This window comes from Lynx rufus, unplaced genomic scaffold, assembly GCF_022079265.1.
Source record: "Lynx rufus isolate CCGP_SWC_20201006 ecotype Redwood Valley unplaced genomic scaffold, mLynRuf1.p SCAF_6, whole genome shotgun sequence".
In the NCBI taxonomy this organism is placed as follows: Eukaryota; Metazoa; Chordata; class Mammalia; order Carnivora; family Felidae; genus Lynx; species Lynx rufus.
In genome coordinates this window covers 125,799,813-125,812,067 of record NW_025814878.1, presented here as the reverse complement: position 1 = coordinate 125,812,067, position 12,255 = coordinate 125,799,813, and the positions used below count along the sequence as shown (strand labels likewise).

At 41.6% G+C, this 12,255-nt stretch overlaps 1 protein-coding gene across 1 annotated transcript in view; it reads right to left on the bottom strand.

Moving 5' to 3' along the window:
- Positions 1-12,255, bottom strand: part of BMP6 (bone morphogenetic protein 6) — a 156,188-nt gene that overhangs the window by 27,987 nt on the left and 115,946 nt on the right. The window contains exon 2 of the mRNA XM_047102845.1: positions 2,455-2,647. Within this exon, the coding sequence (XP_046958801.1) occupies positions 2,455-2,647 (193 nt within the window). The remainder of the gene's footprint in view (positions 1-2,454; positions 2,648-12,255) is intronic.

Below are 12,255 nucleotides of genomic sequence, written 5' to 3'. Positions count from 1 at the left end.
TTCACAAGCCCGAAGGATCATTTTTAGCCAGGACACCCCAAGACGGTACAGATGGGGAGATCAAACCTTCCCCAGAAGGAGTCCTGCAGTTAAATCTGGAGGCCTCAGGAAGAACATTAAGAGACAGCAGGAGGCCTGGGCTCCTGGCCCACCGATAAGAAAAGAAAATCTCCTCTTGGCCAACCTGGAGCCCTTCAAAAGCATGAAATTCTCCCAAACCTCCCCATATCTCCCCTTTCCTATGCACAAAAGTTAAATACATCCGACCGCCAAATACTCCCATCCTAGAAGGCAGAGAAATTACAACTTTGCTTTGACACAGTCATCAAAGTTGGGACCGTTTGGGATTTTGTTTTCCAAACTCGCTGCTGGCCTCGAGAAAGTATGACACCACCATGTTAAGCACAAGGCAGCTGTTCATTTTTGGCTAGAGTTCAACATAAACCTTACAAATGGTCTGCTAGCTCTATTTGTTAAATAATAATAATTTTGAAAAATCCCATAGTTAAAAAAATCCCAATCTAGTGTTTTCACTAGAAAGCTTTTCCTGCAGAACAGAGAAAACCATGTATTCCAAACAAATGCCTGAGCCAGAAAGGTACTGGTAGGTTATTATTTTTTTTTAATGTTTATTTATTTTTTGAGAGAGAGAGAGAGAGAGAGAGAGCAAGTGAGTGTGAGCCAGGGGAAGAGCTGAGAGAGAGAGAGAGAGAGAGAGAGAGAGAGACAGAATCCAAAGCAGGCTCCAGGCTCTGAGCTGTCAGCACAGAGCCCAATGCAGGGCTCGAACTCATGAACCACAAGGTCACTACCTGGGCCGAAGTCGGACACTTAACCGACTGAGCCACCAGGTGCTGGTATCAGTAGGTTATTTCTGCCAGATAAATACAGTGGACAAATAATTAGGCAGATTGAAAAATCAATGGCTAAAGCAGGTCCAAAGAATCACCACTGAGTATAAACTCTCTCTGAAACCTCAAAAGACAAAAATCTACCAACCAATAATTTATTATTTCAAAAGAGACCCTCCCTTAACACTTATTAACTATGCTTTTATTCAGGAGTGAAAATCAGACATCAGAAAACTTTCCCTTCTTTCTGAAATTTTGGTTTGTAACAGATACCACAATAGCTATATTTTGCTTATTATGTAACCATCCCACCTAAAAACTCACATACAACCATCAGTGCACATGTTCCACACCATGACGTGTCCCCAAAGCCTGGCATGTGTCTTTCCTTCTTCTCTGTTTCCCTCATTACAGACTTGAAAATGCACAAGGGCCAAATGTTGGCAGTGCTCTCAAAGTAAACCTTTTATGGGGCAAGTTAAGGTCCGTGATTATTTTAGTGTGCCTATTTGTGGCAGACCCACACACAGATCCATAGGTCCAGGAGAAGCCAAAGTCATCCCTAAACCTTCGGACATTCTTGGGAAGTCAACAGACATCCAGGACCGAAAAAGCAAGAATCGAGACTTGGTGTATAAAACCAACGCTGGCGAATCCCTTACAGAGTTTGTAAATGTGGGGCTCTTTCCTCTCTGCATTCGCTTTCATTTTTATCTGCCTACTTACCACAGAATTGCCAGGCTGTCACAACACATGCTGCATTTCCACGTCACGAGCGCTCACATGGAAGCATGCGGTGGTGCTAATCTGTGCGTCGGGATCACCAGTCTCTCTGGACTACCGAACTGACTGACCCCCAAATACTAAGCACAAGTCAAGGTCACTGGCTTGGTCTCTTGTGCTACAGGATTGCACCAGCTGCTGTAATATTTCTCTCCTTGGCCCATCTAATCCTCCAGAAACCACTCTGTGGAAGTTTTTCTTTATCGGTGAGCAGCCCCAAGAACATGTTCTGTTGAAGTTCTTTTGTAAAAACAGCCTGGCCTCATTTCAAAAAACAAGAATACAGACAGGGTGGGGAGGGGGCCGGGCGGGGCACGTCTATTGTTGCCCTGAACCCAAATGAGAAGAGATACATTCGAGACACACAAAGATATATTGTATCATTTGGATGTATATATTGTATGCAAACACACAGCTTTCTATTAACTTGAATCAATATCCTTTGCAAGCATCCTTACGTAACTGTCACGTGTGAATCTATTTTAGCCACCTTCTTGCCCATCATTCAAAGTAGGCACTGAAAAACGGTGGGATATGTTTTTTGCCCAATAAGGCACGTGTTCTCTGATCACAAAGGATGCTTAGTAAAGACCGTCCACTGGCTTGCTTAGGAACACAAAACTATTTGGAAAAATCTTCATTTTAATAACAAAACATCTCCCTGCTGGCCAAACACTACCATTCAGAACACATCCCTCGTCATGCTCATGGCTACCCTTGGACTCCACATCACGTTCCACAGACACACTCGGGGTCAGACGATGGCGGGGTGAGAAATGGGGGCCAGCCCCACCCTTTGGGGTTCCTTGCGCCTTCATACCTGTGCTGATGCTCCTGCAAGACTTGATAAATGCTGATAAGAAAAGTTTGGTTTTTAAAACTCCCCACAACACAGTCCTTGTAGATTCGGAATTCTGCAGCCGTCACCGCCTCACCCTCAGGAATCTGGGATAAGTTGAACTTGAACTCTTTGTGGTATCGCTGGCCAGGGGAGAACTCCTTCTCGTGCTCCACTATAAGATTAAACAAGAGAGAGTGACAACTATTGTTACTTGACTAAGTGCCACAGGCTCACCTCAAGAAAGCCGCCCCGTTTTCATTCATAAGTGGATTACCGGTTACCAATGGCTTAGGAGAGGGGATGGGGGCGGGGGGGGGGGTAGCAAGAACCAACAGAGGCTGACCTGTCACACAGGCTGAGATTAAAATCCCTCATTTGACCCAAGGATTAAATAAAACTCTTAGATTCTATTTGGTTTAAATACTTTAAATACTTAGTTGAAGTACGTTGCATAAAAGCAAGTTATTTTAAACTCTTGGCTTTGGATGTCCTCATCCATGGAGACAAGAATTCACAGGGCTTCCCAAGGAAGTTGTGAGAATGGAGAAAACGAATATGATGGTGCCCGGTGATCCTGGCCCCGGTCACCCCCTCCCGCCCCCTTGACTTCCTGCTGCCTGGTCCCCCTCAGATTGGTTCACCAGTCACCATCAAGCAGTTGACGAGACCAAGGGTAGCCCTGAGCTGACCTCTGAGGGGGATGGTGGGGGAGGGTCCTTGTGGTGGAGGGGACCGAGGAGTGCATTGACCTCAGCCTGAAGCTCCAAGAGTCCTCGGATTTTGCGTGCTGCTCTGTGGCAATTTTTGTTGAGGGGTTTAGGGTAAAGCTTCAGAGAAAATGCCACTGTTAACTCAAGTCCACTGCCCTCCCTTCTCCAGGAAGAAAGGGAGGGCTGCAGGAATCTGAAGCCAGGGCCCCTCCACTTAATCTTTGTGTACAACCCAAGTGTGGGGACGGACACGTGGAAGCAAACTGCCAATGGTATGTATAGCTTGCTATTTTCTAAGGCTTTTCTAAAAACTGGGAAAGATTTGAATCTGAATGTCATTTTTACTTTTTTTAAACGTGTCTTTTTTTTTTTAAGTTTATTTATTTATTTTGAGAGAGAAAGCACTAGAGCAGGGGAGGGGCAGGGAGAGAGAGAGAGAGAGAGAATGAGAATGAATGAATGAATGAATCCTAAGCAGGCTCCATGCTGTCAGCACAGAGCCTGACGCGGGGCTCCAACTCACAAGCCATGAGATCATCACCGGAACTGAAATCAAGAGGCAGACGCTTAACCGACTGAGCCACTCAGGCGCCCTTGAATTTTTTTTAAATGAAATCTTTCCCCTGCATGAAGATAAATTACGGAAAACTCCAACCGCTGATTATCATTTTTCAGAGTCAGCTTCCAGTTGTCTATATAAAGTCCTGTGCGAGAGAAATGGTATCAACCTCAGATGCTTAACTCATAAACGTAAAAATTAAAAAAAAAAGGGACTGCTCTGCTTCCCACCGTAAATCCTTGACTCTTTTCTCCAGGGTTTGGAAACACTTCTGCCCTACTATTCCTACTGGTTTTTTTTCTTAATGGCAACCGCAGTGAAATCTCATGAGTAAATTAATCCTTTATGGCAGAGTTTTCCCAGGGCTGTGGGTAGGAAAAAAAAAAACAACAACAAATTATTTGCCACCTCCAACTGCCCATTTTCTCCCACATGTGTTGGAGATTTAGCTTCTTTAAACAAAACAAAACAAAAACACCAATAACTCTTTATAAGAACCTAAGACCTCAATGGCATTTGCGGAGGAAGCTAAGGAAAAGTTAAGTCATGTATAGGTAGGAGATTTTAAATAAAGAATTTCTGTAACTGCCATGTGAGTATGCTAAAATCTTTTAGATTCAAGTTATCTCTTCATTTGGGGGGTGGTATAAAAAATAAGCTTGGACTTGTGTAAGACTTTGATAGTTAAAAAAAAGAAAAAAGAAAAAAACAAAACCAAGATCTAACCACAAAGTAAACCACGGTTCAGTCCCAACAAGAGAACAGGTTTTCTAATTTAGTGGCTAAGCATGAAAAGCAATCTTGTTGGTGAGTTCACCCAAGGACACCCATACATGAGGGTATATCACTTTTCCCTAAAACTGATCTGCCTTTTAAGTGTGATATGTTATCATTGGTGGTTAAAAAGTGAATCAAATCTGATTTCCCAAACAGACTTTCTTAAAAACAAAACAAAACAAAACAAAAAACCAGTCACATAGCTTTTCTATAGGGCCTTTTGGTTGCTTAAATTTTAATATCAATAAATAAAAATATATTGTTAAGATTCATTTGAAAGAATGCATACGAATTCCTCAAAGAAGTCTTTCAATCACTATTAGTATAAACAATAGTTAGAAAGAATAATGGATGTGATACAAGATATAAGATAGTAACAAGATATTTCAGTTATAAGAAGTAAACAGAAACTTCAATAAATCAGGAATGTGGTCTCTAGTTCTAGACAAGTATATCACCCCCAATAAACCACAGTTCTGTGTATTCAGACTACTGGGTGGTCCCCCTCCCCTGGGGTGGGCTCCGTGACCTTCTCTGTACCCATTTCATTCAGCAACAGTGCTTCTGAGTGACTTCCAAGCTTTGAACTTCCTTCCACTTAGACTTCTTGGAATGCTTATCTGGGGGAAAGATGGTTACCATGTAAGAGGTCCAAGTACTCTGGCCCTCTATGCTATGAGGAAGCCCAAGCTAACCATGTAGAGAGACTGTATGGTACATGAAGAGACAGATGGAGGGAGAGAGGGAAGAGTCCAGTCAGTCTCTGACCACCTCAGCTGAGGCACCACACATGTTATAAAGATGCTATCTTAGATGCCCAATCCAGGGGAGACTTTGGAGGACTCCAACCCCAACCAGCATCTGTCTACACCTGCATGAGAGACCTTGAGCAAGAATCACCCAGTTGAACCTGGTCATTTCACAAGACTGTGGGAAGTAGCAGCACATTGTTTTAAGCCACCGTGACCTTGGGTGGTTTGTTGCACAGTAATCGGTAATGAACACAAAGAGGACTAGGGAGGACAGGAGAGGATAAGAAAGAGATGGGAAGTCTGGTAGAAATCACATGCAATTATTAAGGATTTCAAAGTGCTGGGAAGCAGTATGTATGACTGAGGAGGAATCCTGGCAAATGCTCACAGACAAATGTGAAGAGTTAAGGAATCTAAAAATGAGAAACTAGGGGGTACCTGGGTGGCTCAGTCAGTTGAACGTCTGACTCGTGATTTCGACTCAGGTCGTGATCCCAGAGTCATGAGATGGAGCCTCTCATCTGGCCCCATGCTGATCATAGAGCCTGCTTAAGATTCCCTCCCTCTCTCTCTGTCCCCATCTCTCTTCCTCCCTCCCTCTCCCCCACTTGAGTGTGCTTGCTCACTCACCCTCTAAAACTAAAAAAATAAAAATGAGAAGACAGGAGCATGGTTCAAAGCCTTCGCCTTATTACAACACGAATTAGAGCTCATTGCCTTATTATGTGCATTTTCCCAGTTCTCTACTGACCCCACATTACCTTGAAGCATTTTGAGCTTTCTTTTACCTTTCCTTTATTCCTTCTTTGAGGAGATTCAGGGATCTGATTGCCCCCATCTCATTTTCAGCCCTCTCACTCAACCGCTTTACTCCACTGTCTTCCAAACCTCTCTTGAAGCCTCTTGGCTGGAAGTTGTACCACCTTCTTTCCTCTCCCCACGATACTTCAGCCACGAGTCATTAGGAGTTTGCCTGGAACGCCTCTCTCCCCCAATCTTTTGCCTACAACTGAATTTACATAGTGTGTGCACTAATGTCTCATAGGGATACAAGAAATAAATGAATGCAGTTATGTCACTGCTCACACGTGCATTTGAAGACCACAGTGGTAAAACTGTAATGTTTCCAGCAAGCTTAGCGTTCCCCCTTCAAGCTCTATGATTCTGGACTCCTGAAATATCAGACAACTCAAGAAATATGAGAGGTAATGAAAGGGAGAGGGCTGAGTTCTGAACTCAGCACTCAAGGCTATTTTGTAACTCCTAGCCTTTTGGCATCTCAATGGTGGTGCCAAACACGCTACATGATTGAGTAGTATCTAAAAGCGTTGATGAAGGGTCATTCTGCCAAACTGGTTTTGAACTCCAGCTCCCCTTTTCCTGATCTGTGTGATGCTGTGCAAGATATTAGCCAAAATTTGTTATCAGTTAAGTGAGAATCATAGCATTTCTGAAGATTAAGTGAGACAATCTATACAAAAGAGTCAGTGGTAGAGTAAGTACTTAATAAATATTAGTTGTGATGATCATTAGCTGATGCTTGAGAATCTAGCTCTACTGATGGAGTATGTCTTTGCTGAGTAATTAAAATGTACTTCGGAGGGGCGCCTGGGTGGCGCAGTCGGTTAAGCGTCCGACTTCAGCCAGGTCACGATCTCGCGGTCCGTGAGTTCGAGCCCCGCGTCAGGCTCTGGGCTGACGGCTCAGAGCCTGGAGCCTGTTTCCGATTCTGTGTCTCCCTCTCTCTGTGCCCCTCCCCCATTCATGCTCTGTCTCTCTCTGTCCCAAAAATAAATAAACGTTGAAAAAAAAAATTAAAAAAAAAAAATAAAATGTACTTCGGAGTCTTTAGATAAGGCCAATCAATGGTTCCTCTAAATTACCTTTTTAATTTGGAGAGATGCATTCTGTGTAAAGGGCAGTAAGTCAAATCACTACATTGAGTATCATCAGTCTTGGTGTTTGGCTAATTAATACAGTTCTGTGTTCTCTGAGGTGGTAATTCCTAGAATTTTTTTATTTCATGGACCAGTAAAAACTTTTTAACAGTAATGACCTTTTGCAAGTTCATTTACTTTTTCTGTTTGCCATCTTTGAAAGCAGTAGAACAAACAAAACAACAAACTGCATCCTTTTAACTCGATGATCATTTCTAAAGGTTCTTTTAACACCAAATAAAATAGAAAGGACATAGTTGAAGACCATACACAATCCCATATACCAGGTGAAATATCAGACCAGCACCGGACCTTTGCCCAACATGCAGGAACCATAGCCCAAAGGAGTAGAAGTTCCTAGTTGAGGATTCAAAATGTAAGTTATGTAATACTATATATACAAAAAGGATATATGCAACTTACGAAGGTAATGAAGCATCCTAACAAAGCACTGAGGAAACCAGCACCCAACTGGAATATGACAAATACTGTGTTATTCCTCCCTGGTGCCATCCCCGGCACCTGCCCAAAAAGTATCTAGAATCATGAATAGTGCCCAGCACTGTCTTGCCTTTTAAGAACTAACAGTTTCACTACATATGTATCACTAAATCAGTGTTTTTTCTTTTTTCCCTTAAAGTCCGTCAGAGACATAATGGAAACTTTATAGGCACGCATGGAAAATCCAGGCACGGTCACAGCTAAGAGTGAAGGCAGCCCAAGCAGATGGCCATATTGCCTGTCAGCTGGTGGGGAGGTGAAGTCCCATGGGTGTGGCCTGGCTGCTCTGGAGGCGATGGGTGACTAATAATTCTTCTTCTTAAGCTCTACCTCGTACAAATCCACTGAAAACACGGACGTTTTCTTAACAAGCGCTGGCAAGGATGTGGAGAAAGTTAGAACCTTTGCGCTTTGCTGGTGGTGACCTAAGATGGGGCAGCTGCTATGGGAAACAGTTTGGCAAGTCCTCAAACACACACCGAATCACCATATGATCCAGCAATCCCGCTTTTAAGTACAGACAGGTATCCACAAGAATTGAAAACAGGAACTTCAACAGATATCTGCACACCCATGTTCCTAGCAAGATTCACAGTAGCCAAAAGGTACAAGCAACCCAAGGGTCCACTGATGAATGAAAGGACAAACAATGTGGCAGAGACAGACAGAGGAATATTGTTCAGCTTTAAAAAGGAAGGAAACTCTGACATAGGCTACGACATGGATAAACCTTGGGGACATTATGTGAAGTGAAATAAGCCAGTCACAAAAAGACAAATATACGCACTTACATGCATGTCAAATTCATAGAGACAGAATGTAAGAATGGTGGTTTCCAGGGGCTGGAGAGGGGAATGGGGAGTGAGTGTTCAGTGGGGACAGTAATTTTAATTACTCAGCAAAGACATACTCTATCAGTAGAGCTAGATTCTCAAGCATCAGCTTGGGAAGATGATAATGTTCTGGAGACGGATGGTGGTGATGGCTGCACGACAGTGTGAATATACCTAATGCTGAACTTGTACAATTAAAAATGGCGGAAGCGGTAAATGTTATGAGTATTTTACCACAAAAAAACTAAAAATGGGCATTTTTCTTACATAATCACAATGCATGATCACAGCTAAGTTAAATAATTCATTTTCTTTTTTTTTTTTTTTAAGTTTATTTATTTGAGAAAGAGTGCCAGCAAAGGAGGCGAAGACAGCGACGGAGAGAGAGAATACCAAGCAGGCTCTGCACTATTAGGGCTCCATGTCATCAACTGTGAGATCATGACCTGAGCTGAAATCAAGAGTCTGACGCTCAACTGACTGAACCACCCAGGTGCCCCCATTACTGTTTTCTAATATCCAATCCCTAATCAAATTTTCTCAAACACCTCAAAAAACTATGTTGCTGCATTTGGTTCATTGGAATCAGGAGATAAACAGGGTCCACTCGTTACACTTGGTTGTTCTGTCTCCTAAGTCTCTTCCAAAATAAGCAAACTAGGAACAGAAAGAACCCCACTAATCTGATCATGAATCCATCTAAAAAACCTACAATGAACAACATTCTCAATGGTGATACACTCAGACGTTTCCTTTAAAATCAGGAAGAAGACAAAGATGTCCATTTTCAGTCTTGAGGTCCAGTTCAGCATTGCTGAGATTAAATAATAGGAAAGGAAGAGTACTATTACAAATTGTTAAACCTAGTAAGAAAATTCATCAGATTGCTTCCTTGATGGTCTCGGTGAGTTAAAGTTGCTCTAACAAAAGTACTACAGACTGAGGGGCTGAAACAATAAACATTTCTCACAGAGATCAGCGTGCCAGCACATTTGGGTTCTTGCAGAGGGCCCTATTCCCCCTCTTCCTGGTTAGGTCGTCGCTTCGCCTACCTTGGCGCATGCACGTAGAGAGACACAGTGTGAGCTCCAGTCTCTTCCTCTTCTTTTTTTCTAAGCTTATTTATTTTGAGAAAGAAAGTGGGGGAGAGGCAGAGAGAGAAAAGGAGAGAGAGAGAATCTCAAGCAGGCTCTGCAAGGCAAGCACAGAGCCCATTGAGGGGCTCAAACCCATTTTGGGATCGTGACCCGAACCAAAGTCAGATGCTTAACCAACGGAGCCGCCCAGGTACCCCCAGTCTCTTCCTCTTCTTGTAAGGATACTAATCTCATCATGGAAGCTCCACCTTCATGACCTAATTATTTCCCAAGGGCCCATTCATAACACCATCTCATCAGGGATTAGGGCTTCATCCGTATGAAATTTAGTGGACACGAACCCACAGTTCCCAACACTGACACTAAAAGTTGTTTGTTACTTGTTCACATTATTTGTTCTGTTACTTTTCAAATTTACAGTTTGGAATTTTTGCATTTGTGTTCATAAGAGACACTGGTGATGGGCTCATCTCATACAGCATTGTTCAGTTTCAAGTAATACTTGCTCCTGGAATCAGCTGGGAAATGTTCCCTCTCTTTCTTTTCAGGAAATGATCTCTTCCTTCAAACCCTGGCAAACTTATCTGTAAAATCATCTGATCCTGGTGTTTTTCCTTTGGGGAAAATTTTTAATTACTCATTTGCTTTCTTTTAAACATATAGAAATATTCGAGTTATCTATTTCTTTTTAAGTCATTGTACATTTTCTAGAAGTTTGTCAACTGGGGCATAATTTATCAAATTTATTGACATAAAAATATTTATTTATTTTTTTGAGGAAAAGAGAGAGCATGGATAGGGGAGGGGCAGAGAGAGAGAGGGAGACACAGAATTCCAAGCAGGCTCCAGGTTCTAAGCTATCAGCACAGAGTCTGATGTGGGGCTTGGACTCAGGAACTGCGAGATCATAACCTGAGCCAAAGTCGGGTGCTCAACTGACTGAGCCACCCAGGCACCCCGCCATAAAATTTTTCACAGTATTCTCATATGATTTAATCTCTGCTCTATCTACAGCTTTTTCATTCCAATATCATTTATTTGTGAATTCCCTTTTTTTCTGGATTCGTCTTACTGGAGGCCAATTTTTTTTTCCTCACTATTGCTTAATTTGATTGTAATATTGATTTTTCTTTTTTGACATGTCGAAAGCAAAGAACTTTTTGTTACTTCTTACAAACAAGGAGACAGGGAGCTAACTCTCAAGACTTACTACAGTTTCTGAATCACATCCTGCTAAGTCTGAATTGTTTCAGGTGTCTAGAGAAAAATAAAGACACAACCTTTTTCAAGTGGAAATATAAACAGAAAAGAAAGAGGGGAGAGTGGTGGGGAAAGAATAGAGCAAACTTCCTAGTTAATACATTAAAGGATAGTCACATAATCAGGATTTTCTCACTATCTGGACTCACTCACTGGTGAACTTGGCAAGACTTAGTTAAGGCAAAATTACACTCATTCTGTAATAAATTCTACAATTCCAAATGCTTCATGCTTCCACTTATAGTCATACACCAAACTTACAAATCTTTTAACTCTTAAAAAAAACAAAAATTTGCCTATTCCATTGACTACTGTAAACAATTTTTTATGCTATGGCATAAGTTTCTTTCATTTTAGGTGACAAGGACTGTTCTGGCTGGTTTCAAGGCTTGGTACAATACTGACTTTTAAGATGCCAGCATTCAACCTGAAACAGTAATAGAGACATTGATCTGGACTCTTTGGCTCACTTTTTAACCACAATGAGTTAACAGACTTTACCCTCTAGGGTGCACCAAACATTTCTAAATATTTGTTTCTATTAATGTTCTATTAGAATCACAGATATCAAGATGAATATTTTCCTGGCTGCCATCTTATTTTTTTAAACTGATTTTTCTAAACTTTATATTTTTTAAATGTTTATTTATTTGAGTGAGAGAGAGAGAGAGAGAATGTGCACAAAAGCAGGGAAGGGACAAAAAGAAAGTGGGGGGGAGGGGAGTATCCCAAGCACGCTCCACACTGACATCGGGCTTGACCCCATGAACTGTGAGATCATGACCTAAGCCAAAATCAAGAGTCTGATGCTCAACTGACTGAACCACCCAGGCACCCTAACTTTTCTAAACTTTAATTTTTATTTTAAACAGTTATGGACTCACTGGTAGTTTCAGAAATAGCAGAAAGGATGAAAAAAAATAGTCGAAAGATCCCCTGTGACATCTTACATAACTGAATAACAGTAAAAAACAAAAACAAAAACCAGGAAACTGACATTGATATAATACCTTAACTAGACTTCAGACCCTACTTTGATTTCACCAATTTTTACACCCATTTTCTGGTGTGTGTATATGTGTGTCCATACATAATTCTACAATATCACATGTATCGATTCCTATAACCACCACCATAATCTAGACACAGAACTATTCTGTCCCTGCAAAGTAAATCCCTTGAGCTGCCCTTTTAATTCAAATGACTTTTTAAGACTAGATCGAGCACATATACTATAAAGAGCTTTCGGACCAACACTAAGTGCCTACATGTCATTAGTAGTACGGGTTAGCCAACACATTTTTTTACTTTTAAAAACATGTTAGAAAAATTTTCATACCAAAATACAGATGTT